Genomic DNA, 27,594 nt, shown 5'->3' on the forward strand with positions numbered 1-27,594 from the left:
ATGGAAATACTATCACTATCACCATCACTAGCAGAAGTGAATTAGAAATAGCCTAAGTACCTTTAACTTTCAAAGGATTACATATTCCTTCGAGTCAGACAACGAACTTGCTTTCTAGAAACTCACGTTTTCTTGGGATGAAGTCACAGTGTGCCAATGTTATAAGGATTGGCCTCTGACTTCACTGCAGAATCAAGCTGGAGAAGGATGTGGGCTATGAAGGAGATGGTTTTAATGGGAACACTTAGGAACAGTCTTCAGCGTTTTCAGAGATTAACATTGCCTGATACAATCTTCATTTTGCAAAACCCAACATTTTTCAGAAGTATCAGCAACATTCACGTGTACAAATTTGGCAGAAAACAACTGTTTCTTTATTTTTACGCTAGAACTGATTATTACACAAAAGGCTTAAAAAAATTCAAAACAGAATGACCTGTAAATAGTGCTGTTCACAACCATGCAGGTGTTCTGACTCCATCCAAACCTCAACCAGTGCCCATGAGGACTAAGTACTGACCAGTGAACTGGAAATGGATTTAGACTGCTTTGCTACATTAAGTTCCTCAAACAATTTCATACTGCCTTCTGACAATCATAGGTAAACAGAAAAATATCTTAGTTTCCTAATAAAGAAAGGAAGCAACATGCCATTGTTTTTATCACGTCAGTGAGCAGCCAGTTGCTTCCTAGTCTTGGCTTTGGCAACGAATGATGTTATGTATGTGTTCATGAACAAAGTACATAGGGTTCTTCCATGGCATCCTCCTACCTGTTTTCATTTCAGTCTGAGCTAGTCTTGTTGCAGCTACTGAACTGTGCACTGGAACCAGGAACTGATTTGGTAGCCAAAGAACACCGTAATAAAAGAGCATTACATACCTGTATCTTACCAATGCTATTTCTATGCCGTTAAGGCCTACCCTGGTCAACTGCCCAGTGATCTCCTTGGCTACTACAATCTTCTACAGTGTTTGAAATGCCCATGTTGTAGCACCAAGTAGTTTTGCTTTTCATTTTTCTAGGGCAAGGCTCCCAAGCCTCACAAACACTGAGCTCCCACTCCATCTCAGTGCCAGTTTGTTAGCTTAATACAGTCTGATCTGAAAATAAAAACACTCCAACAAATCACGACGTAAGTAAAATCCTCATATGTATTATGTCAGTTACAGTTATGCAATGGCCAAATATTAGTAAATTCATAGCTAATATTAAATTAAAACTCTGGAAAAAACAGCGACAAACAGTTCCATGGCACGTACCATTTTTTACCATGGGGATAATGCTTACCCTTTGTCCAAAGGGACGGTGGGAACAAGTATAAATATAGAAACTGTCTCCAAACTGCAACTCTAAGCCTATGTTAATGCTCTAAACTGTCACTGACTTTCACTAAAATTATTCAGATCCAAACATAAGCAATGGTTTAGGACATCAATTTAAAACAATGCTGGTGACCCTGTACCAGTCAGGCTGGATTGATTTCCGTCCACAAAGCAAACTACAGAGTGGCAATAATTTATCGCCGGTCTTACAAGAGCATATAGTATGCAAATATATAAACTTTAAACACATTTCCCCAAATTAAACCGTGGCTGAATATTTTTAAATTATTTTTAGAACAAATTAAATGCCAAGCCCTTTCTGTTTGGATGCTTTGCTTTGTTTTTCCAGCCTGAATAAGTCTATGGATATTGTTGTAGTTATACAAGGCCAATGTTTCACTTTGCAAACATTGAAGATGAAGGAACACTTGAAGCTTCAGCACCAGAAGGAAAACAAGGAAGAGTGCAGAGGGTAGCTCCATTCGGAAGGTTAGAGCTATAACAATTATTGTTCCAGTTTGTTACAAGTAGCTCATAAAGCCTTTTATTCTAAACAGTCCTATTGTTACTGACAATCAAAGGGATTCTTATGTGGGATTACACCTTCAACACCCTAGAGCTGATACAGTTTGTAATCTTGAAGAACAGCAACACAAACCAGTTCCCCATAAGCACTGGAGAGATCAGAATACTTGTACTCTGTTGCAAAATGTCATTTCAGTTCATGCAAACCTTTGCCTTCTTCCTTAGAAGAAGGAGTTACTACACTTGCAGTTTGTTCCTGGGATTTTTCTGTTGCTGGAGTATTGACTTCTTGACCTAAGTTTTTATTTATTTGTTAGACTGAATGAGGGTAGGAAGAGAAGAGGAGCACCATAGTAACAGCAGACTAATTAACATTGCTTGCGATGACACTGATGATTTTCCCTGTTTGTCCCCTGTCTCTCCTACACTCTTCTCATTTTGCTGCCTTTTTTTTTTTTTTCCGGAGTGTTGTTTAAAGAGCTGTGAAAGTCCATTCTTTTGAGAGAACAACATTGATGATTTCCTTTAAGTCTTTGCTTCCATAGGAAGCAGATACCTGGCAGATTTGCAAAGGAATGCTAAATCAACTATGGAAGTTCTGCACTGTTGTCTGTTTCTGAGAAAGTCGTAGAAGTTCTTCTCTAATTGCTTTTATAAGAGAGGCTGAAGAGTGACCTGGCTGGAGGTCCTCAGTGGAACTGGTGGTGTAGCAAAGGCCCTGGCCCTGAAGGCTGTTGTGCGGAAGCTGAGCAGGGGGTGCCGAAGGCTGCCTGGCTGAAGTCCTCGGCATCTGGAATACTGGTGAGGAGGAATATTCTTGGTGTCCATGCATATGCGTCTGGAAAAAGGTAGAAATCGTTATTGTACTTTCTGAATAAATATGATAACCCCAGAAAAGACAAGAAAGCAAAAAGGCAAAGAACAGAGGGAAAGCAGCATGGAGATGCTTCTGTCTGCTGCCACTGTTCTTTTGTTGTATGAATGAGTGATTCTTCTTATGGAGCACAAACAACAAGCATACACAAATTTACTGGACTGCCTCAAGTTCAGGGATTTTTAAAATCTCTTTGAACATTCATTAAAAAGTCTGACTCCCTTCTATGTCTGTTATGTTTAGAAACTGAAACGGAAGGACCTGGGGAAAAACACAGAACTGGAAGTCAACGAGTTGGCTTCTCTTGCCTTGCCTTTCCATCAACTTCCTAGAAGATAATAGGCAAATCACCATCTTCCTGGTTGTAATTCCTTTGTACCATCTATAAAATAGGGATGCTTCTACTTTTACCTTCCCATCCTCTGTCTGGCTTGCCTGTCCAGAGTGTACACTTTTAAGGACCATGTAAGTGACCTGTGCCCATGAAAACACGGTCAACAGGAGAAGCAACAAAAGGCAAAAGTGGTTCTAGTCAGAAAGACTGGATTTTTCTACACTCAGCACAGTTCTACAGATCTGAGAAATACCTTCCCAGTTTAGGGACAACCATTGTTTAATGGAAGAAAGGGCTTAATTCTGTTTTTGTTCAGTAACATATATTCTTTATTGAAACATGAGAGAAACACAACAGAATCCTAAGTTTATCAGCTTGTCTACCTGGAAAAAAATCTGCTTACACTAAAATAAATCATAAATTTACAGTACACTAGGTTACTGCACTGACTCCCAGTATGGACACAAACCAGGTACATTTTGAAAAATATAAATTCCATCTGATATCCCTAAAGCAATTGCTTCCTCTTGCTGAGTATCTGTGAAGGTTGAGAGGCAGCCAGATGAAAACACTGGACACCAAGGACTTGAGACTGTTTGAACATGCCTTAATGAACCTACAACTCAGAGGAAAGCAGCACAATCCCCTTCCAACAAGGAGCGTCCAGCTGCAGCATGTTCAGATCACAGCTATCACAATCTAGTGAGCAGTAACCTCTGCAGATAAGCCTGAAGTAGCAGCAGAGAGAGCTAAATGGGGAGGGAAGAAAAGACAGCAAGGTCAGCTACAAGAGGATTTGGGGATGAGGGGGAGGGGAATGAAGGGATTATAAAGCTGAGACTGGAAGGATATGGGGGACCAAGAAATACTGTAGCAGCAGTGTGCAGGGAACACAAAAATGCATGGGAGTATGTTGCCTAACATCTCTCATAATATAAATGAATAAAATCCAAGCCATTTGGCTTAGGACTGAACTAAGAATAGATTCTGACTCTGTTGCATAGCTCATGCAGCCCTGATCAATTGCACAGTTAATTTGGGAAGAGAGATTAAGAGGAAAAGAAGCTTTAACGGGAGAATGATAGGTAAAGAAGATTTTCCAAGTAACATCCTGTCTTCTTATAAAAGGAAGGAGATTTTAGTATTAGAAAGGAATGAATAGGTCTCTTGATTGTTCAAAATTACTGCATTTGGCAGTGAAACCTGAAACTAATTCATAAGTGGAGTCTAGTTAGCAAACCTGACAAGCACTCTGTGGGTTTATAGAAAAGGATGATATCAAAAATATTAAAAACAAATGTTCCTTGACACATGGCTCTTAACATCAAACTAAACTACGTTCAGGTTACTTTCACATTAAAATATACTACATGATTCAGCTCCTATCTCATACTGTATTGAGTAAGCACCATAAGAATAGCTTCTTAGCAGACATTAGGAAGAATACCTGCTGAGGACAGTGGCTGTTTTATAACATTAAGGCTATAAAAATTTTTCTTAAATATCTCCCAAAACTAGAAGCATATATTGTTTTCATATATAACATCATAATTAAACAGGTTGAGAACTTCCAAAAACAGAGATTACTTTGGAAACCTAACCTATGTACAGCAAATTAGGGATAGGAAAGCTAGAAGAACTTTTGTCCAATTTTAAAACATTTCTTTATGAATATAAATATAGGTTTATGTATTATGTAATGCTATATATGTACGAATACTTAGTTTTATATAGCATCTATAAATTATATTTTTGTATTAAAACTTCCATCTAATTAACAGTAGTACAAAATAATAGACAAAAATATCTTTTGAGTCTTTTAGTTAACTTCTTAAAGAATGAAGATTTATGAGATCACTTTGTGCATTTGTTCATGTCCACATAATAACAGTTGAACTGTGCCAATTTCAAATGAATTTCATGTATAAATACATATATGCACATACATGTATATATGTATAAATAAATACAAGTCACCAATTAGATGTGACTAGATTTTTGCTATCTGCTGCTCAAGTGACCAATTGCTCCATATTGTGTTTCCTGTTAGCTGAGGTAATACAAAAATCATCTTGGTTGCTTAGACCTTCTAGATGGGAGAATTAAGGTGAATTGATGGTAACCTGCACACTGATTTTGGGTCAGGTGGCATAAGAGAGAGGTCATATTCCAATGGGAAATCAGGTGTTGACAGTACAATAACAGGTGAGAATACTGTGAGGAAAAAGGCCATGGCAGGAACACAAATGCAGATCCCTTTCAAGTTCATGGCAGAAAGATCACTCCAGATCTATCCTTCCTAAATGCAGAGGCTAATGTTTTTGCTCAGAATGAAGGAACAAGAAGGCTGTTTGCTAAGAATGTTTTGCCAAGTTGAATACTGTACCTTAAGGAATGTGTCTATCATTAAGTAAATTCTCCTTTCCAAAAAAGAAGAAAGAAATTTAGAGCTCTGTCCAAGTGAAGGAAACCAAACTCTGAAGGTAATTATTTAAGTATGGAAAGCTACAAGGGCTTATCTAACAAACTTAAATTGCCTTAAGTATGCAAAAAGGCTGAGATCTTCCTTCCTCTCTCGATGAAGAAAACAGAAAAATTGTAATTATAAGAAGGGAGAAAAAGGGGCACAAAGGCATTGATCTCAAGATTACTACAGTAAAGCTGTCGCAGGTCAGTCCGCTTCAAGATGTGAGTACATCTAACACTGACTGGTAGCAGGCAGCTGGACCTTTCTTGGAAATGCCACACAGTATCTTCAACCTCACCACACATTTGGTTGAATCAGAAATTTCAGCTTCTAGAAGCAGCACTGCCAAGAACATGGAATCACGATGGCTGCCTAGGAAACAATGATAAACTAATACATATTAATTTACCACATCCTGCTGACTGAGGTAGGAAAATAATTTGTTTAGGAACACCTCTACTGTTACGTGCAAGTATGTGCCTTATTCCATGGCCCTGACTCCTGCTGTTGTGCACTGATATAGAAGACAAAAGAACGATAATAATACAAAGTAGAAGGGTAGTCTGGGACAATTTAATTAAATGTTTTCTGTTTAAAATGATCGCAAAATACAAAGGCATATTTCAAAGAAGGAAATGGAAAGCAGTATCCACCTCTGCCAGTGCTCAGAAGCAGAACTGGGTGAACTGCAATTAATGAATGAAGGCCTCGAGTGAAGAAAAAAAAGGGTTAGGGTAAAGTGAGAGAAAGCAGTTAGAGAGAAGCGAATGTGAAAGAATAGCAAGCAAAAGTTAGAAGAGCTAACGAGGGTTCGAAGAGCAAAGCAAAGAATGTCAGAGAAGCAACTGAAAGTATTCCAGGGGGAAAAAAGTTCCAAACAGTAATGCAGGAAAAAAAAATACCCGAACATATCACTACTTTGGAAACTATGCAAATGTGTAACACAGTACTCACTGCATCTCGCCTAGCATATTCATCCTCTCCACGGTACTGGGGCCACCCTGGCCCCCCCGGCTGGCCATGCCCTGCTCTGCCTGAGGGGATCTCCACTTGTTGACCTCCGATCCTGCTAGCAATTCCCACCTGAGTGAGGTGCTGTATCTGAGAACCTTAAAAGCAAATATTGTTTTTTTCATCTTTATACACAGTCAAGTTTGCAGGGCAGACAAAATGACAACATAAAACCTTGTTGGAAGCAGGAGACAAGAAGAAAGTGGAGCACTATTTGTGTAATTAAAAAAAATCAGCAGAAAGAAGGCTATCAGTATAGAATAAAGAAGGAAAAGTTGTGTGCATTTTGTGCAGTTCATTTAAGTGTGATGCTTGTCATTGTCACTGCACTGAAGGAAGAGGTTAAGATACGTGCATCTCAGGCATGGACTGCACTGCATTCCAAAAACATGCCAGCCCTTTTCAAACAACACTTACTGAAAGCCTTGGCAATGTTTTAATGTAAATTACTTAGCAGCAAAGAGAAGATATTTGCTACCGTAATAAACCACATTTGCATCACACTGGCAAGACCCTAACTCTCTAGGCTACATTCTATTCCATCTCTCACAAGAATAAAATACATGACTATGTAAAAGTGTAGTTCTTGCAGCTTTGCTTTATGGTTAAATATTAAACGATGCTGTCACTGACTAACGAGAAGGTCAGAACACACTGTATCTCCTTTCAGCCTGAATGCTAACCTCCTCCTTTCTAACTCCCCTCCACCCCCCACTGCTTTCAAACACATACAAGGAGAGCCACCACCATTAATTGTAAGAGACATGGAACAGCATGCCAGCTTTCTTTTTTCCTGAATTTCCTCCCACAGGGAAACAAAATTTATTTTCTAAATACAACAGAAATGAAACATTTAATAAACCCACAGATACATAACAGATAACTGTGTGAGTGTGTGCATGTACAAAAAGGGAGGAAAAGACAAAAACACTGGTTTACGTGATGTACTGTTAGTTCGCTTTCATATTTTCCCCGCAAAAAACAATCATTAATTGAGAAGCTTGATATTTACACATGCTGAAGGACAGTAACTAATCATCTGAATTCCTCCTAAATTTTAAAGCAAAAGATGCATGAACATCAGAGAATAGTATGAATCAGAGAATTAAATCATCATCATTAAACTGTAACAGTCACTACAGTTCTGTCATTCTCATACATTTAACAGTTAAAGGGAGAGGAGAGCAACTATCAAAATTAGGACTCATGAGTACATTATCGTATTTTTAGCCTTTTTCAAATCCCCAAGAAGAAAACACTTGTCTGGGAAAAAATTAACTGTGGCATTTGCATGGTAATAGAACATTTTATTCTTAGAATCAGTGTTTGCTGCTTAATTGCAATATGATGTTAGAATTTTACTCATGATAGCATTGATAAGCACTATGGAAATTATCTCAATATCAAATTATGTTCCGTATTTCATATGGGACAGCAACAGCACATAACTTCAGAAACTAAAAGACCCCGCTTTCATGCATACATTTCTATGAAGAATAGTGAGAAACAAAGAAGCAGCAAAGTATTGAATTACTATTTATTGGTAGGGTTATTTGGGATGTATTAATTATATAATTTGGCACCAAGGAAATTACCAACGCTTATAAGACACTAAAAAAAAGAAGCGGCAAAGCACTGCCTTTTTCTGCAAGGTCTTACATACGTAAAGTTAATCTCTGTTTGTGACTACCTTTTTTTTTTTTTTTTTTTGGCAGTGAAGAGAAGGGCCACATTTCAAGTGTAATACCTGAAGAAGAGTTGTATCTTAATAGTGATCTCAGGGTAAGAATAAATATGGAGAAGGATTTGCTATTATAGTGCATGTTCAACTGAAGTGTACCTGCAGTGCTTCCAACTGGTCGTGGTCGTGCCACTGATGGCATTTCCTCTGAGTATATTCCTCTGGAGGAATAATGAGCCTCAGGTGGCTGCTGGTCTGGGTGCATTAACTCCGCAGGTTGAAGAAAACCTGGACCAAAGTTCTGCCTGGGGAAAAGAAAGGACCCAAGATTACAAAAAGTAAACTGCTTAATTAAAAACAGTTGTGGCAAGTATACCTCATACAACACCTATTTGTGATGACTTTGAAGTAACTTTTTTTTTCCTCCTTGATGTCCTGCATCACAGATGAAAATGAGTTAGAAACCCTACCAAAAATTTCAGGCAAGTGTTTTTCACATGTTGCAGCCTCCTCAATGCAGAGGAAAAGCTGACCTTGTTTTCCCCTTGGTTAAAAATGTATCTTCAGGGAAAAAAAACACAAGCAACCCAACACAGAAAAACCAGGCCAGTAGTGATGAAGCTGCGTACTACAGCAACATATCTGAATCTTACTCAAGAGTTGCTGGGCATAAAATTGATGTCTAAATCTAACCATACAAACTGTATTACATGTGTATTTCATGAACAATTATTATTTCATCAAGTTTTCTGAACATTTTCGAGAAACCCTACAATTCCTTCACAGAACAAGAACAGACAAGGAGATGTAAATGCTGCTTTCCCTGTGCTTCCTATTAGCATACCCTTAACCTTGACATGGAGAAGGTATGTTTTAAAAGAATGACGGCTGCTGAGTTTTCAAGGAGTATTCATTCTTTTCATTATGGGGGAGGTGTGAGCACCTAAACTTCAGGTGCTTAGTTACAAGGCTAATCTCTTAAACTGCAGGTGTGATTTAAGGACAGGGACGTGCTCCTCAACAGGCATTACAAATATTCAAAGCAAAAGGTTAGGTTCACTAAATCATTTTCTGCAGAAGCCCATCTCTCATGGTTGATTATAGAAGAAACAAGTGAGACAAACACAGTAAGTCAAGCACATGAGGTTACACTAAGCGAGGTCAGGGGCCTAATTTTATATTCCTTTTAGCACAGTAGCACCGAAGCTGTTCTAGGCTATGGACTGCTACCTAGGCAAAATGGAGGTGTTGAAGAATGGACTTTTTTTTTTTTAAACATGAAAATTCCATGACTGCATCTAGTTCAACCTATTCTTGATTTGTGCTTTAATTGGAAACTGACCACTTTTGTATGAAGACCAGATAACAAAGACGGCTGAGATAAAAATAAATAGTCTAATAAAGCCAAGTAAGAGCATAATAAACTAAAACAAGTAATTGTAAAATAAAGCTCTAACTACTTGGCATGCAGCATTAAATGAAAGACGTGTAAGGGGTTCAAGGTGCAGAAATCCCATTGTGGAACTGCCAGAATCTCCCCACCTCCCGTGCATACATTCCCAACTGTCCACTCAGTGGATCCAGAAGAAACAATTTTCAGCCAGACTTGTGAGCTTGTTAAAATAAATGCCTGAATGGGTAAGTAATGTTTAACAGTGTCACTTCTGTTACTTTAATCACTGCAACCAGCAAAGGATGTGATCATCTGGCACTTAATGTCTATAATGCAGAGTTGGAATCTTGATAAATTATTACAATTTTTGATGATGTCTTTAAAGAAAATACCTTCTCAGCATTACTGCAAATGTTTTATTTTCGTGCCAATTTTTCTGAATACAAGATCCTATCCTTTCTTCTGATGGGTTTGTAGCTGAAAGGTATAAGTTTAATAACCCACTACCTTCTCTTATTTTTTTTTAATAGATAGATACAGCTACTCTTTAAAGTCAAGCAGAGATCAACAGAAGAGTCCAAAATTGGATACATCTCTGAATCTGTATCATACAGGCTTTTTAGTGCTACTTCCTATTACCAGACTGAGACCGAGCCTCCAATTTATCTTTGCATATTAAAAAAAAGAAAAAGGTTTAATCTCCAGTTATTAAATTAACTGTGGAGAAGCTGCCCACCAAATCAATTTTACACCACCAAGCCACTATAGCTAAGCATCTCTGTTGCATTATGTGGTATTTTCTGGTAAAAAACAAAACCAAAAAACTGTTCATTGTACCTTTATGTTTACACAGCTGATATGTGACCTAGGTCTTTCACATTTAATTTTTTTTTTTTTTTTTACCTAAGTTGGTTCCAGCCCATTAAAGATGCTGACTGCATTTGTGCAGAGAAGGGAACAGGAGGTTACCCAACTATTATTCCTTGCATTGGGTATTTAAGCCAATGGACTATGACATTGATACATGCCTCCTAATCATACTGACTGCAGGTCATTTTTAGTTCCTCAAGTTAGTACGCTGTTTCTATCAATTTACATCACCATTTTCTGAATTTGAGCATAAACCCCATTCTACAACCCTGAGAAGAAGCCTTTCCATGTTTTTCATGTTTCCATGTTTTCTGTATTGCGGCAATCCCAGGTGTTTGGGGCAATCCCAGGTATTTGCATAGACTGGGCGAAGAAAAACTTGAGAGCAGCCCTGTGCAGAAGGACTTGGGGGTTCTGATGGATGAGAAGTTGGACATGAGCTGGCAAGTGCGTGCTTGCAGACCAGAAGGCCAACTACGTCCTGGGCTGTGTTAAAAAAGGGGTGGCAAGCAGGGAGAGGGCAGTGATTGTGCCCCTCTACTCTACTCTTGTGAGACCCCACCTGGAGTGCTGCGTGCAGGCCTGGGGCCCCCAGCACAAGAAGGATGTGGAGCTCTTGGAACACATCCAGAGGAGGGCCACTAAGTTGATCAGATGGCTGGAGCACCTCTCCTATGCAGAAAGGTTGAGGGAACTGGGCTTGTTTGGCTTGGAGAAGAGAAGGCTCTGGGGAGACCTCATTGCAGCCTTCCAGTACTTGACGAGAGTGTATAAACAGAAGGGGCAATGCCTGCTTACATGTGTTGATAGTGATAGGACAAGGGAGAATGGTTTTAAACTAAGACAGGGGAGATTTAGGTTAGAAATTAGGAGGAAGTTTTTCACTCAGAGGGTGGTGAGGCACTGGAACAGGTTGCCCAGAGAGGTTGTGGATGCCCCATCCCTGGAGGCATTCAAGGCCAGGCTCGATGCGACTCTTTGCAGACTGCTCTAGTGGTTGGCAGCCCTGCCCAGAGCAGGGGGGTTGAAACTAGATGATCTTTAAGGTCCTTTTTGACCCAGGCCATTCTATCATTCTATGATTCTACTGACCAAGCTTTAGGAAATCTTTTATTTTAATGAAAATATTAAGGAATTCTTCCTGTTAAGGTCAATGAGCATGCAGATTGTTAACTTAATCTGCTGACACTGGCAAAGCCTGTGTTTGAACTATCTAAATAATTATGTCATTAGTTTGTAACTCACAGAAGTCCTACGCCAAGGGCTGACAAACATCTGAACAAAAATTATGTTGCAAAGACACCACCTTGCTCAGGTGTTTTAACATGGGTTACAGCACTTCCACAACTAAATCATCATGTTTTCCCTGAATCTGTATCAGGCAAACAAAGAGAAAATCCCCTGCAATAAACAGTTGGTTATGCTTTGTGTTGGCAGTCACAAAATTCATAATCCTCAAGGTTACCTAAATTAAAAAAAAATGCACAGCATGTCATACTTTATGCCATTTCACATATGCTCCACTAAGATTGAAACTGTCAGCTCTGGCCAAGACCTAAGTGAGAAAACGTGCTTAGAGATTACACCTTTTCTAGTTGGCCCTTTCAAAACAGGGTTGCAGAACAAAGGATAAAGGAAAGTTCTTTGTATTCATTTTGAAGCTAAAGTATGCCAAGTTTTCAAGGCAGTAAAGACTTTAGATGAAAACTTATGAATGACACAAATACCAGTGGTGTTTCATCTCACATGATGAGCTGTAAGAAGGTAATGAGAGAGCAGTACGGAGCCACCTTTTTAGCACCTCGGCTGCAGCAGCTTGAAGAGTCTGAGACAAGTGTGACCCTGGTAGGTAACCATGACTCAAGAGTCTAACTTCATGTGTAGTTAGCACATAGGCACCAAACGTGGAATGAACAGTGACTTGGACAACTGTTTCTTCTCTTTATGCAATTCTCTCACACTAAGGCCAGGAGAAGATGTAAAATCTGTTCTTCCCCCCTTATTTTATAGCAATAGGCCTACAAGGCATGCTTTTGCTGTGAGGGTCACCATGCTCTGAAATCTGTTAACTCGGTTAAAAATAGAACAAATCTGTTAGTCATCTGCAAGCTTTTGCAAGTGAGTGCTACCCTGAGGCTACAGAAACAAGATGAAAGCGAGAGTACTGGGAGATGTACACGCATTGGAGTAACTGTTTCAGGCCCTCTAAAAGCTGAAACTCAGTGGTTTAACTCAGTATTTGGAAGGACACCTTTACAGCCAAGGGGCTAGAAAATGTTTCTTTTTAATGAAGGGTTGGATTCCACACAGCATGCATGTGTCGTTCATGACACATAAATAAATAACACAGGCTGAATCTGGATTCCTGTTACTTCTCATTTATATGGTACTTTGCATAATAATATAACAGTGTTAGTAAGAACTCTGTAGGAATTGAAAAGAAAATAATAAATGGTAATTCCATGAGTGAAAAGCTACCTTGGTAGGAGACCTGGTGCTGCTGGCGGAGTCATTCCAAATTCCACATATCTCTGTCAGAAGAGTGAAAACAAATGAATTAAAATCAAAATGTGTACCCTGGGAAGTCCACTGTCAGCCTTTTAAGTGATGAATTGCAGAGATCACTAAGCATTTATATGTGATTGGACTGCAACCTTAACAGCTCGGTTCTACAATCCCTGTGGCATAAGAAGGCCTGGGAAGCACAGTTACAGTGGGACAGCAGTCTCTTCTGTCTTTACGTACCTTAAAAACCTCTCAGAAATGCTTTTTCTCATCTGCAGATCAAGCAGTGCTCCAATGTCTGTTTAGCTTAAAACTTTCAGCAAGCTAAGCTTTGCATTTGCAAACTGTTTTAAACCTCCAACAAGCATCAGACTGCAACAGTGATACCACAGGGCTCAAACTCAAGAGTCCACTGGGGTTTTGAAACTCAATTATTGTGGAACTCAAGATGACCTGAAATATTACCTGTGTGTGTCTCAGTGCTCCACAAAACACAAAGAACTACACATAGAAATACTTCTTCCCTACCCCTCACATTCTGAAAGCATTTGGATGTCCTGCTGGAAAACATGATCTAAGAACAGTACAGTCTTTTTTCATTTTCAAAATACATACTAGCATATGTATTAAAAAAAAAAAAAAAAAGTACTCTTGGACATAGCAAAGTTGATCTGTTTAAGATCATAACTGAGATGATCAGAAAAACTATCCTAGAGAAGAACTCCTATTTTCTCTTGTGGTTGGGTTGGGAAAAAGAAAAAAGAATACAGAAGATCACCATATTATGATGGCCATTTCAAAACTCTCCTGGATCCAGAAACTATTCTGCATTTGTGGTAAGCCCTGACAGAAAGGGCGAAACAACAGTGATCACGGCTCAACTGGTGCTAACTGCCTGCCCAGAAAAGCCTTTCACATTGCATCACTCACATTAAATGGGATGTTTACTGCCTGAGTTGGACCATAAGGTGATCCCCATTGGGTGCAAGTGGTTCCCCTCCCTGCTCGAGCAGGAGTGTTGTTTACCGGCTGTCCTGCAGAGACCCCAGGTGGTGTGACGGCTGTGGAATTGGCCGCTTGGCTGCTGGGAGCCACCAGGGCAAAGGCGTCATCCAGCAACGAGTGCATGGTCTGCCGAGCCTCTTCTATGGATGGCTGCGGTGGGACGTACTGGGAGACTGGGTGGGAAGGCAAGCCGGGGAACTTCCCCAGATCTGCTGAAGATGATGTCTGAGGATCAGGAGGCAAATCTGGATCAGACTGGAGAAAACAGAAAGAAGGTGAAGGGCAGGCAGACAGGAGATCTCATCAGCCAGCTTCCAAGCCCCCGCAGGCCTTAGGTCTGACCAATATTCCCTTTGTCAGACTCAGAATGAGATAAAGTACACAACTGCCAGGACTGAACAAAATCCGTCCCTTACCCTCCCTGCTTCTGCACGTACAGACATGACACCAGCTGTTCAAATGCTTCATTCATGCGATCTGAAATACCCTGATCTCAGGTAAGGCAGAAATGCTCTGCACAGTAGTTACTTGGGTATAACAGAAATCATGCAGCTTGCACGCACATTTGTAAAGGCACACAGTGAGCATTTACTCCACCCGGAAAAAAGACAATCAGCTCTGTCTGTATCTCTGAAAACTGCATTTTTTTGCAGTTCCAAGAAATGAATTCAGTCTTTAGCTTACAACTGACCACATCTGCAGTAATATTAAATAATTATTGCCCTCTAGAAAAACACACAAAAGGAGCTGTTAAGCAGGGGTTAGCTGCATGCAACTTGAACTTGGGTGCATCACCTGAACAGGATTCACCTAAGTGCTTCATAGCAGCAATACCGGAGGCATGCATTGCAATTACTACCTGAGATGTTACCACATGGGCTTGTTGTTTATCAGTAACAGGAAATTAAACGAGCTTTGCAGCAGCAGACCTATTATCAAAGCTCACTCTTGCCACTGCATGCCGACTGCAAAATCAGTCATAAAGATGCAAAAGCCTCTGCTTCATCAGGAGCTTAGTATTCTGAGTACTGTTTCGCTACAGATGCCAAAGGGGCTGAGCTTACTGTGTGACAAGTCTTAATTAAATAGCTTCAGATGATAATTCATTCTGCTGCAGCCTGGCATTAAAATCATCGCACTCTTGTTTGAATACAGAGGGAAACCACAGAAATCAACATTGTAGCCACTTGACTGTATATGCAGCTAATGGTGAAATTCTTAAAATTAAACTATCTTTCAAGATGAACACTGTCCAGAGGTTCTTAATATTGGCATTAGCCTTAATGAAATCTGTTTAGAAGTGGTTAAAGATGCCTAAATACAGTTTATGACATGGATATGACTGAAAAGAAGCATTCTCCAGCGTCTGCCATTTTAAAACAGGAAACAAAATTAATTTTCATGACATTGTACTGGAATTGTTTTAAGTTACTGCAGTACAAAGACATGTTACTCTTTCATTAATAATTAATTCACATATTTTAAATGCGATAAAATTTCTCATTAAAAGAGCCAAGTCTTTCACTTTCTGAGAGCTAAGGATAAAATTTTCAGTGACACACAAATACATAACATCTAGCAAATTGTACTAGGGTGAAGCTATGTTCAACTTACTGTGGAACATGCCAAACACGCTTTCATGTTCATAATAGCAGCATTAATGAAAACAAGGTTTTAGTTCTTGGCTTCTTCAATATCAAGGAATACTTGGCAGAATTTCACTACCTCGTACTGACATATTGCCAGTGAAGTCCTTGTTTCACTTTGATTTACATGTTAATTACACACATCTGAAATTAGCCACACAGAACACAGACAGAAGGCTAAAAACCTTCCCATGTCACAAATGTCATTACAATGATCAGAACCCTCCTGTCATTCAAGAGACATACATACAATATATGCAGAGTTATTGACTCCTGGAGGTCGTTTGTATGTCCCATCACTATCAGTTGTGATTAGCCTGTCCTTTTCCGCATCAATGGGACTACCGTTTATCTGATGTCGCCGGCGCTGCTTGGGAGAACGTTTCGCACGAGAGCTTAATATGAAGAAAACAAAAAGGCAAAGAGAGAAAAAACAACAAAAACAAAAGTAATCACATTATTTTTGTACTTCATTCTCATCCTACTCAATGTTGTACTTCTCTGCCCATTCACATTTCATGTCTCTCTTCCTTTTCCCAGCTTTTTATCCCAGTCCCATTAGCTAGTCTCAAATCTCTTTCCTCAAGCTTCTCCTAATACCACTATCACTGCCATAGCATCTGTCTTCCAAACCATCCCCACTCCTCACTCAAGCTCTCTCCAGTGTCACCTCCTTTCCACATCTATCTTTTAAGCCTCCCCTACTGCCTCCCCACACCTTCCAGACCAATGTCTGATGTACTTGCAGTAGCAGAACAGACTATTACCACCAGGGTCCTATGATTGGCATGTTGTGGTTAACTCTACTATAGCAACCAGCTGAAGAACACACAGAGCTGGGAAAAAAAATACTTTCCTTCATAGTAGAAGCCGTCACAGGGTACCAGCACTCTGGAAACAAAGTTCCACTATCCATAAGCCTTAAACAGAGCCCAGAGAAGACCTCCTCTGGAAATAAGAGCCCAGGAAGGTAGCTCTGTGAGGCTAACAAACACACTTCATTTTCTAAAAGGAATGTGTATAAGGTAATTTCTTGTAAAAGAAATCTGAAAACAAAACATACTGACATACTGAAACAAAAATGTTTAGAACCACTCCAATCTTTTCAGCTAGCCAACTCAAATTCAGCTGAAGATCAAAATGATTTTAAGCTCTAAAAGTTCAGAAGTACAGGTAGTTTGAACTCTGAACCTAAAAGGAAATTGTACTTTCCTGTCTTTGAAACCCCTACCTCTTCCTGGGTTCTATGAAGACAGTAGGCACACTGCCTCCAGGGTCCAAGATCTTGTCAATCTGCATCTGTGCCTTGCGATATATTCTGTGTTGTTCTTTGGAGTCAACCACCACCACATCATCCACCACTGGAAATTCATAGTGCCCTTTGCGCTTGGCGCGAAGACGAATCTTATTGCGGTGATGCTCGATCTCAGATTTATGCCTTAGGGCTGTCTGTATCTAAAAGGAAGAGGAAAATAAATCAACTGCATTTTTATGTGTAGTTTTTGCAAGCAGAGCTTTTTGCTGCTTTTCTGTAAACCTCTCCTTCTCACCTCACTGTCTGACCCTGTCACCCTCAAAATCTCTGACAGATTAAAATATACCACACAAACTATAAACACATTTTTTCTTAGATGTCTCCCCAGGTATATATACATAATGTGATCGCTGGCTCAGCATGTTCAATTAGAAACAGGTAGCAATTTCTTAATAAATGGCAAAAGAAACACAAAGAAGTTGTGCCATTTGCTAGAAGTGACACCACTCTAAGAAAATAAGATTAATCAATACAAGCTACATTTGCTTATCAGAGATATTTGATCAATACTGTTTAAGTCTGCCAACCATTCCCTTTAATGACATTCATCATGTAAGGAGCAAGAATTTAAAGAGCTATCTGACCTCTCTGTTGAGCATGAGAAGTTACTGCTAGCTATAGAGAAAAGAAGCAGCAACAATAGAGCCCAGGTGCCTGGTTGGATGTGGTGTTCTCAGCTCTATGGTTACTTTCAGGATAAGCTTTTATGCCTCTCCCACCTTTCTTCAAGTTTCCTGGAGTGCATCTCATCATCTGAGGAAAGCCATCATAAACCACACTTGTACGTCCTCGCCCAACACTCACTGAAATGATTGTCATTAATGGAAAAGACCTGGGCAGCAGTTCAGGCCACAACAAGTGCTCTGTGCTGGACTTACTTGGGAACACATCAGCAGCAGTAAATTAAAAACCAAATAAACTAATTTTTGTGGCTTCTCCAATGAAAATCCCCAGAAGACATAACAGGGACACAAGCCAGACTTACTCTTCACATTTAGTTAGAATTAGTCTTCTGCCAATATAATCAAACTTCTATTTTGGGGACCCTCTTTGACTATGCATACTACATATATACATTTACCTCTCTTCTGTAAGGTCCTGAGAAACACAGTACTTTAACACAATTAAGTTAAAGTTTTCATCAGTTTTCTACTCTGAATTATGGGAAGATGCCATCTTACACCCCATACAAAAAACAGGACCCACACATAGAGAGTAATGTCAGGCAGTAGATGACGTGGTTTTACAGCACATTACTAATGTCCCAGGCACGTTCTTATTCTGTTTACAGTAACACGAGCCTCGGAAAAGGCAGGAAGTTTCTGAATGTTCACCAGCTAATAAACACATCTTAAGTTGGAAACAATTAATGTGCTGCAAATTCACACCCTAGAATGTCCTGAAATAACTTGCTTGTATAACCCACAACCTGAGTTGCTCAAAAGCCAAAAGAATGGTGCAGAATGAAACCCAAGGTGGGCTAGGCGTTCCAACTCTTAACACTACGCTCACAAATCATGTCCTGCTGGCTCGGAAAAGAATGATAACAGAAGGTATGCTGCCAATTTGGCTCCTTTCTTACTGTTTAAATTTTGGTTTAGGCAGTGCTTAAAACAGATCTGGTTATCTCTAGGTATGGAAACAAGATTATTCCTGTAACTTGCTAAAATTCCACTCCTTGGGAAATAATGAGGAAGTCCTGACAACAAGAAAGAAACTGGACCCTTTTCACTTCCCACTTTGCTGAGCATGTATTCTTCCACAGACATTCAAAGCACTTAACAGATACCTCTTTATTAATTTTGTTGGTCTCTGCCACTCGATCGGAAAGCACAGAATTCTGAATTGGAGGTGCTGCCATCGGCTGCATAGCGATCAGCTGGATCTTGCTTGGGACCCGTCTGCTTGCATCTGAGGAACGTGACATCCTATCCACATGTTCAAAGATCGAGGCTGAGGAGTGCTGCTCATTTCCACTGCTGGTCTGAGGAGGTCCTGAATTACCAGAACAAATACAGAGTAAAGCGGTGCTGCTAGGGTTATCTCAGTCAAACGTCAAGCTCTACAGATCCTTTGCTATGAGACTTTGAGATATTTCACATCTGTGTTTAATTAGTCCTTTAGGTCTTCCAGCTGATTCACATTTAGCATACAAGAAGTTGGCCCAGTAGTTTGTAATGTATAAACATTTTCCCACTGCATCTCCAGAAGGTGAGCTGTCATTCTTTATTTCTGTAAATCAAGCTTTTGGCATTTGCAAATCCTCAAAGTCTCAATCCACTTTGGTCCATAAAAGGCTGTTCAAGTACATACTGCTAATGGTTCCTCTTATCAGTACTTATGGAGATGCAAATTCCTCTATGGAGTTTAAAAGAGCAGCAAGAGATGTCACACGGCAAATGCAGTTATTAAGTGATAGAAGGACCAATATATCAACTAAAAAAAAAAAGACTTAAAACATGACACAAAGCACCAAGAATTTTACAGATATTTTACTGATTACAGCTCTTAAGCACTGTGTTCTTCTTTGTGACAGGATAAACATTGTACATACTAATGTGCAAGCTGTACAAAAATTGCCATGTTGTAATTTTTGAAGGGGTCATATGGACTCAACTATGAACGCCAGATGACATTATGGAGACCAATACATGTTGAAAGTTACAGCCCTGGTCCAGCAAATGTCTAATCACTTCAGTAGGAATGGGTTGCCTCCCTGAAAGACTTGAAATCTGTAGGATCACCCCAGTGGTTTGCAGTTAAGCACATAAAACACATTTACGTTTGTTTTTTTTTTTTTTTCTGGAGCTATGCCTACAATGTGAACCATTACATGGACTGGGCTTGCAAAAACTACTGAAGACTTCAAAAGTAAGAATTTACTTTGTCTGTATGGTAACACTGCAAACTCTCAAATTATTAAACTGTTTTCCTCCACAAAATATAATTGGAGGTTACAATCTGTGACTCTTCCTCTGGATGAACACAGTGGAGTAGAGGGACACAGTCCCACATCCTTGCATGGACTTCTAGTAACAGGCTGTGGTTCTTAGATTCAAATCAGAACAAAAGAGTACAAATGTACTTTCAATTGATGATCAACCCAACTCAACTCCAACAGAATAGAAGAAAAAGAAAACAGCTGCTGCTATAATGCATTGGCAACACTTGCTGCTAATGAAGCATAGGGTTTAGAAGAGGACTGAATGATATCATCTTCTGCAGAAGACCACAGCAGGTTATTTGCTCACAGAATCACCTAGGTTGGAAGAGACCTCCAAGACCACCGAGTCCAACCTCTGACCTAACACTAACGAGACCTCCACCAAACCATATCACTAAAATCTACATCTAAACATCTTTTCAACACCTCCAGGGATGGTGACTCAGCCACTTCCCTGGGCAGCCCAACAACCCTTTTGGTAAAGGATTTTTTCCTAATATCCAACCTAAACCTCCCCTGGTGCAACTTTAGCCCATCCCCCCCAAAAAAGAAGCACTCACACAACCGCTGAGAATTGGCAAGTGATGTTTATTGCCAGAACATCTTGCAGGTAAGCCTGCAGGATGTCTGTGGTGTTTGGTGGCTCTGAGCTAATGCTTGTGATGGAGCCTGAGCAATGAGCAGGGTGCTCGCCGGGCACTCCTGCAATGCTGTTGGTGCTCTCAGATGACAGAGAGCAAAGACGTGCCACAGTAGTCTCAGCTCTGTTCTGGCAGAGGTGGATCCACTTCCATCTGTTCCTCCACATCTGGTGGATCCAGCTCCATGGGCTCCACGGTGCTGTGCAGAAGGCTAAGCCAGTCCGTGCCTGGGACTGCCCAAACGGGATGCCTTCCATCAGGAATGTTCTCAGGCCAGGGCACTGAATCACGGGGTCGTCCAGTCCCACTCCTCGGTCCCATGCCACTGTCGGCTTGATTTTCATGCATGGGTCCAACAGTGCCGCCTGGTTTATGGCCATTACTGGGTCCCGCACTGTGCTCCAGACTATGGGCATGCCTCTGCTTCCCGTGGCTCTCTGATGCTCCCACCTTCACCCCACATCACTGTTGGCAAGGCCCAGGCCCCCTGTCGCTGGGTGTTTGAGGGGCCGGCCTGTTCCCTGCATCATTGTGGTGCCAGTGATACCGCCTGTATCTGTCTGTGGGCTGGGCACCAGAGGTCCCTTGGGCACTGGTGTCTCTTGTGCCACCGGTGCTATCCTTCCACCCACGACACCTCTCCTTCTGCCCAGGTGCATCCCTTCTTGGTGCTTCACCGGACTGCATGGCTGTCCTTGCACACCAAGAGGCCTGCTGCTTGCCTTGCTCTTCTGGACTTCTTCCTGCCACACAAGCTGGTGGTCAGAGGGCCAAGATGCTCAGCGAGTGGTGGGCCAGCTGCAGGGGCAAGTTTTATAGGGCCCGGGGCAGTGGTGGCCACTGCGATGGAGTGGCCCACACATGGCCAAAGGCAGCTGTGTTGGGAGCAGCCTGGAAGATGCCCTCACCTGGACAAGGAGGAGGGTTGGGGAGTCTGAGGGACCCTTTTCTGGGGCTGGCTCCCCATGTCATTTGGCTTGCCAGAGAGAAAGGCTGCCCCTTGGCCACAAGGACTGCCCTGCACCTCACATCCTGTGCCCTGGGTTTATTTTTAACAGTTTTTTAGGTAATTTCATTCTGTTCTTTATGGAAAAGAACAGAAGCAAGGTGCATCTTCAGCCCTAATACCCATGCGTGCTTTGTGCTCCTTTACTTCCCTCTCCTAGCACAAAGAGGGATCAGGAGACAGAAGGAATGGTACATTATATTCACGCTACATTACTTTCAGCTGGAAAACAATCTGCCCGCACACTAATCAAAATTCTTGTTTTTCAAATTTCTCAGACTTGATCAATGCATTGTCAAATATACATGTTTATAATCTGAATGCATCACTTAAAAGTGTGACTTTCCTATACATGTGTCCTTAAAGAGAAGTCAGAGTTCCACTCAAGATTTGTTCCCTAAACTTTCTGCAAGGCACAGAACCTAAATGAAACATATCTACCCCTCTTTTGTGGCTACCTATATGATCTTTACCATTTGTCATCTCCACAATCATTAATGGGCCCCATCTTCATGCATTTCTTAGAAGCATGCAAACATCACCTCCCACAGAGGCGCAACGTATATTGAGCAGTTAGTGCAAGTCCCAGATCAGAGTAATTATCCTCCTTTCCCATTTTCCCCACATATTTATCATTTTTCTAATGTTTACAGTCTAACAGCAGTTCTCAAAACTTACTGACCTCCAACATAAACTGTTATGTTTATTTTCATCCCATTTGGGTAGCAGGGTCCAGTATATTAAATTACCCTAAGCACCCACTCTGAACCTTTTTCATTTCATTCATAATCTACCATATTGCACAAATAAACAAGTGGAAAACTGGGGATCGCACAGTGCTGCATACATACAATGAAAGGGGAGACTGCTTCAAACTCAATACACGAATTAGATCCTTTAAAAGTTTTGAAAGAGTGAATGATTTCTTATTTCAAATTATTTATATTAAGCTATTGTTCATAGTTAGAAAATCTTCCTTATACAGCTAGTAGATTGCACCATCTGAAACTTCCATCCTGGACTAGACAGCTGAAGCTGACAAATAATGAAGAGGAACTGAATCCCAAATAATGGGCAAAACAGGCTTAAACAACTAGTTCATATAGGTCACATGTCAGGATCAATGTTTCCTGTATTGAAACTGCTAATTAAACTGAAATGTCAGGGAAATTAATTGCTCTGTAGGAAGCCATGTTTTCAAATGAAAAACAATGCAGTGGGAGACTGAGGAAGGCAGGAGACAGAACCAAGGTGCATAAAGTTTAACCCAAAATCACAAGAAGTCAGTCTTATCAGACTCTCACTGATCCACTAGTATTTGAATCATTACGTACTTTCAGATCTTCACACAGTTTATTTGCATCCCAGAAAATTATGTCTCTCATTAGTCTGTACTACAAACCCAACAATGCGAAGTATCATAGCCAGCTTTACACCCATCCCCACCTAATACTGTAAGATGGAAATTGCTGTTAGAGACCACAGTCCTTGATTTATCACCAGATATGGTATGCACTATCAAGACAGTGCCAGCTTTCTCCTGTCCCGCCTTTACTACGTCTCAGTTCTGAGCAATGAAACACTATTTCACAGGAAAACGCTTGAGCTTCTTTGCAAGTAGCCCATGTTTGTCTCAGTAAAGAGGCTAACTAACAATATCAGTAGCTTGTTTATACCAAGCTAAGTTTCAGGACCAACAGCTGCCTCCCTTCACAGTGAGGGTATTTTCCTCAATAATTGGAAAGAATATGAAGGAAATTAGAAAAATGTGCTTGTATAGCCTATATTGTATGGCTATAATTTGTGTTTTTGAGAACTCTTTATATATCAATAGCTCAAAAGCAATTTTGTTTTTTTTTTTTTTTTAGACTCGGGCAAGAAATCCTTCCATGCTTAAGATATAATTACAGCTACCCCAACACCTCTATTCATACTCACACTCAACTACCAGCTCTGGTTACTTACCCACTCTATTTGCTCCTGACAACATAAAGGAAAAAAGAAGAGATAACACAGTAATTACTACAAATAATTCAGCTGGAATGGCAACTGGAAAAAAAACACAGCAGTAAGATAGTTGTGTTTACTTTTGAATTAAATGCATGAACTTGGACCCAACTGCCAAGCCTCAGCTGCACAAAAAGAGAGATGGATCTGTCATTTAAATGACACGTAGGCCTCTACAAAGGGGCCAATTCTGAACACTAAAAATAGCATGATTACCAAATCATTGGTACCATGATCACCATTTCTGAATACTAAAAATACCGTGATTACCAAACAAGAGGCACCAGATGATGAAGAAATAGTATATTTGATCAAGTAAAGGCATCATAGGTAAAAAGGATAGTTTCCACACATTATTCTTGCTGTCTTTGTTAGATAATTTGGACACGGTTATATATGATATTTCCACAGCAAAAGGACTTGCTAAACCTTATGTAAATTTTTAATACAGATGAAAAACAGGAAGACAAAAATGGAGTCCCCAGGTAAGATGAAAGAGTACAGCACTAAATCAGGGCAAAAGAATTGAAGTCAGATAGGCTGTAGCACACCATAAAACAAGCAGCTGGCCTGAGATAACCTCTGTCATAACATAATTGTTTTTCTATGTATTTACTTACGCATGATTTCTAGTCTGTAGTGCAAACCTAAGGCACTGAAAATATACATACCAACAGTATGGTATCTCTTCATAAATTGCATAATGTACATTGCTTGCTGAATGTTCACATCTATTAGGAAGTTTAACTTTCTAGCCACACTAGCACATCTTTCACTTTGTCTTGCACACCACAATCATAGAGCAAAGCCTGGTCCATCACCATGGCTCTTCCAGGAGTAGTGCACATTATGAAAATCTAAGAATCAGATACTATCTAACTTGCCATGTAAGCAGCTAAGGCCTAGCATTTTATATAAAGTGACTGTCTTACATATTCCTCTAAATCTCATTTCTTCAACATGAGCATAAGTTGAAGAATGTCTACTATGATCTGAATTTCTCTGGCATTGCATTCCTCAGTAATCATCTTTATATTTCAGTTGGTATGTCATAGAATATGTGGAAACACATTCAGTATACCAAAAGAGAGTGCTCCTAATACGTATTTTCTTCTTAGTTTCTGCTGCTAACAAGGCCACATGTATTAAGAACAGATGGATATATCATAGAATGGTTTGGGTTGGAAAGAACATTAAAGATCTTGTTCACCAGTTTCTTTTGTCAGTATTGGAATTTTCTCTAGGAAAGCCATTGTAATTTAAGCCAAAGATCTGGTAACTAAAAGCTCAAGAAAGGATCAAGTCATTAATATCCATAAAGCTCTCAAAAACAACACTCTGTGTAGGCACAGTTAACCACAGACTTTTAAACAGGAAAATAATTTAAAAAGATATTTTAATTAATAAAATGAAAGTAATCTTGCAGTGTTTCATCAACTTTTAAATGGAGAACTGAATATATCTCAGAAACCTCAGAATGTATCTCATGGATCCTCCAAGGAAGACAATGACATTTTACATGGTAAGAAGATGATTCTTTACCAAAAAAAATTAAATAAAATGCTGTTGTTGATGGATTAGCTCTGTATTTTCCTCTTTCTAAAGCATAATCATGAAGGCATCTTGAAAAAGGGATCTTATGGTGTAGTTTCTTCTGTTGAAACTGAAGATCTACACATACCTTTCATTCCAGCAAGCTTTTGTACTTAAGGGCTTAACAGCAGTGAACCTACTTTCCTCTACTCTCCCGCATAACCCTAGCAAACCTCTTTCCATTTAGGCATAACTGTAGTGGCTACGTTGGTAACAATCTTGCAGGCAGTTACATTGTCAGTAAAGGTCACAAAACAGAAAAATTAATTGTGGAATATGAGTCCAGAGAAGTTATATCACTAGAGTAACTCTTCAACCTACCTGAGTAATGCACTGCTAGTTAAAAAAAAGTAACTCACCCTTCTTCGCTCCTCTGCGTGGTTTACCCTCATTTGCAGTTGACGGTCTTGCAGTTTCCTCTCCTGTCTCTCTCCCGCTGGATTGTTCACTTGCTGTGGAGTCAGCATCTGATGGTGAAACTCTGCCACAAACATTAAAAAACAAACAAAACAACATGTAACATAAGTTTGTAATGGGATACAGTTCTCACATGCAAAGAATCCTGTGTTAATACATCTTGTGAAGACTGCTAATATTTTCCTCTGTTTATAAGTACATTTATAATAAATTATCATATTTAGACATTCATTGTTGTTGCGTGTGAAAACCAACTGCAACAGGACTCACACATGACAAGATTATTAACTAAACTTTCCTTTAAAATTAACTTCAAGAAAACACTGAATGAGTAAGTAGCAAGTTTACTTTTCAGACAGAAAGGAATTTTATTAGCAAGGAGAAAACTACATAGGTAATTATTTTAATATTCAGACTTGCTAACTTGGTGTTATCTTGCTAATGCTACAAGTCCATGTGCATATTTTCCTGCCTACTTAAACAGAGTTAAACAAATACCACTTTTACATATATTTATCCCATGCAGTCATTAGAGCCTTAAGAACACTTGTTACCTACAAATTATACAATCTCAGAAACATACCAAAAAATGTGACTTTCCCTTAAAGAAATTATTCAGATAGCATAAAAATAGCAAAAACATAGGGCATATGCTACTGCTCAGCTAGCACCAAAGCCTGTCTTTCACGTGGGATTAGCATTTGTGATAATTTCTCTAGTGACTTTATCTTGTGAACATTCATAGTCTACTCCTTCACTGATTTACTTACACTGTGCACCAGTCTGTGTATTAACCTTGTTAAGTGCAAGATTTGCTTGAGCTAGATGTGTATCAGCACTAGTAACTGGAGCTCTCAGCTAAACGTCAACCACTGTAGAGCACACAAACTAAGATAACTACAGCCAGCCAGACAAGTTAATAGAAAGTTAAATCTACTGTTTCCAGCAGGCAATGTTCTGAATTCATCTCCCCATTTTTCTACTCATAATAAAACGCTGTATTTCATTTCTTTTTGCAGTACTGCAATATTAGCAAGTCACATCCCAATAAAAATATTAGCAAGGATAAAAAGAGAAATGGTTCTCAATGAGCTTACAGATCTGCACCACTGCATCTTTTACTCTTTTCTAAGGTGGAATAGATGGGTAGAGCTTTCTCCTCCATCATCTTTGTCATGGTTCAGCAAACAGTGTAAGAGTTCTGTTTCCAGATACGCTACTGATTTTGTTTCACCTCATTGTGCCTTGTTTTCCTTCATGCTTTCTTCAGTCTATCTAAATTATCAATAAATGTATCATAGGAAACGTACAATAGTGTCAAACCCATGACAGCCATTTTTAAGTTCTGCAGAGTACACGGTTTTATCTTTTCAAGCCAAAAAACAGGTCCAACTCTCAGCTGGGGACTAGAGATGCTGTGCTTTCTGATCCCCACTGTTTTTCTTGTTCGCTGCCTTTTACTGATGTGGAGTGTGTACTCACATCCCCACTGTATTTACTGGCATGCGGTGTACAATCCTGAATTGCACTGTGATGAAGTGAGTCCTGTATTTTCTTACAAAACAGAAAACAGCTAAAAACAATACATCATACTATCTTTCACATTTCAAATTCTCCCTCAGGAAATAAGTGTTTTAAAACTAAAGCTGACATGGGTATGTCAGCACGTAATGGAGATGATGATAACACCTCCATAGTTAAGCCTAAAGAGAGGTTTGCTCTTAAGGGTGAACAAGAGAGGGGTAGAAAACTCTTTTTTTTGAAATCAGTTTAAAGTGTTTGAATTTAGAGACTTAAAAAAAAAAATACCTTTGTTCCAAATTTGATCATCAATTTATTATCGTCTTCAGGGGAAGCATTACAATGTTGGCTCCCCAAAATTTTCCCTACTTCATTTTCTGAAATCTATTTTCTAGATGAAATACAGTAACAACTTCAAGCTTAATTTTGTTTCTTATATGCATATGAACATAGACACTTTCCCATCCCCCTGATTATCATCTCTGTCTTAAGCCACTTTCGAGATTTTACAAAG

At 39.8% G+C, this 27,594-nt stretch overlaps 1 protein-coding gene across 4 annotated transcripts in view; it reads right to left on the reverse strand.

Moving 5' to 3' along the window:
- Positions 1-210: 210 nt before the first annotated feature.
- The window catches only part of KIAA1549 (KIAA1549 ortholog), a 139,011-nt gene continuing 111,627 nt past the window's right edge, over positions 211-27,594 (reverse strand). Inside the window, exons 12-20 of one of the 4 annotated variants that reach the window (XM_068663585.1) lie at positions 25,502-25,623; positions 18,741-18,946; positions 16,868-17,091; positions 15,887-16,031; positions 13,916-14,245; positions 12,959-13,011; positions 8,377-8,522; positions 6,480-6,634; positions 211-2,688 (exon numbers count right to left, since the gene is read on the reverse strand). In XM_068663585.1, the coding sequence (XP_068519686.1) occupies positions 2,434-2,688; positions 6,480-6,634; positions 8,377-8,522; positions 12,959-13,011; positions 13,916-14,245; positions 15,887-16,031; positions 16,868-17,091; positions 18,741-18,946; positions 25,502-25,623 (1,636 nt within the window). In that variant the 3' untranslated portion in view covers positions 211-2,433. Of the gene's footprint in view, positions 2,689-6,479; positions 6,635-8,376; positions 8,523-12,958; positions 13,012-13,915; positions 14,246-15,882; positions 16,032-16,867; positions 17,092-18,740; positions 18,947-25,501; positions 25,624-27,594 lie in introns of those variants that run through there. The other 3 variants (XM_068663592.1, XM_068663599.1, XM_068663608.1) reach the window with 3 other exon arrangements.

Source organism: Anas acuta, chromosome 1, assembly GCF_963932015.1.
Source record: "Anas acuta chromosome 1, bAnaAcu1.1, whole genome shotgun sequence".
NCBI lineage: Eukaryota > Metazoa > Chordata > Aves > Anseriformes > Anatidae > Anas > Anas acuta.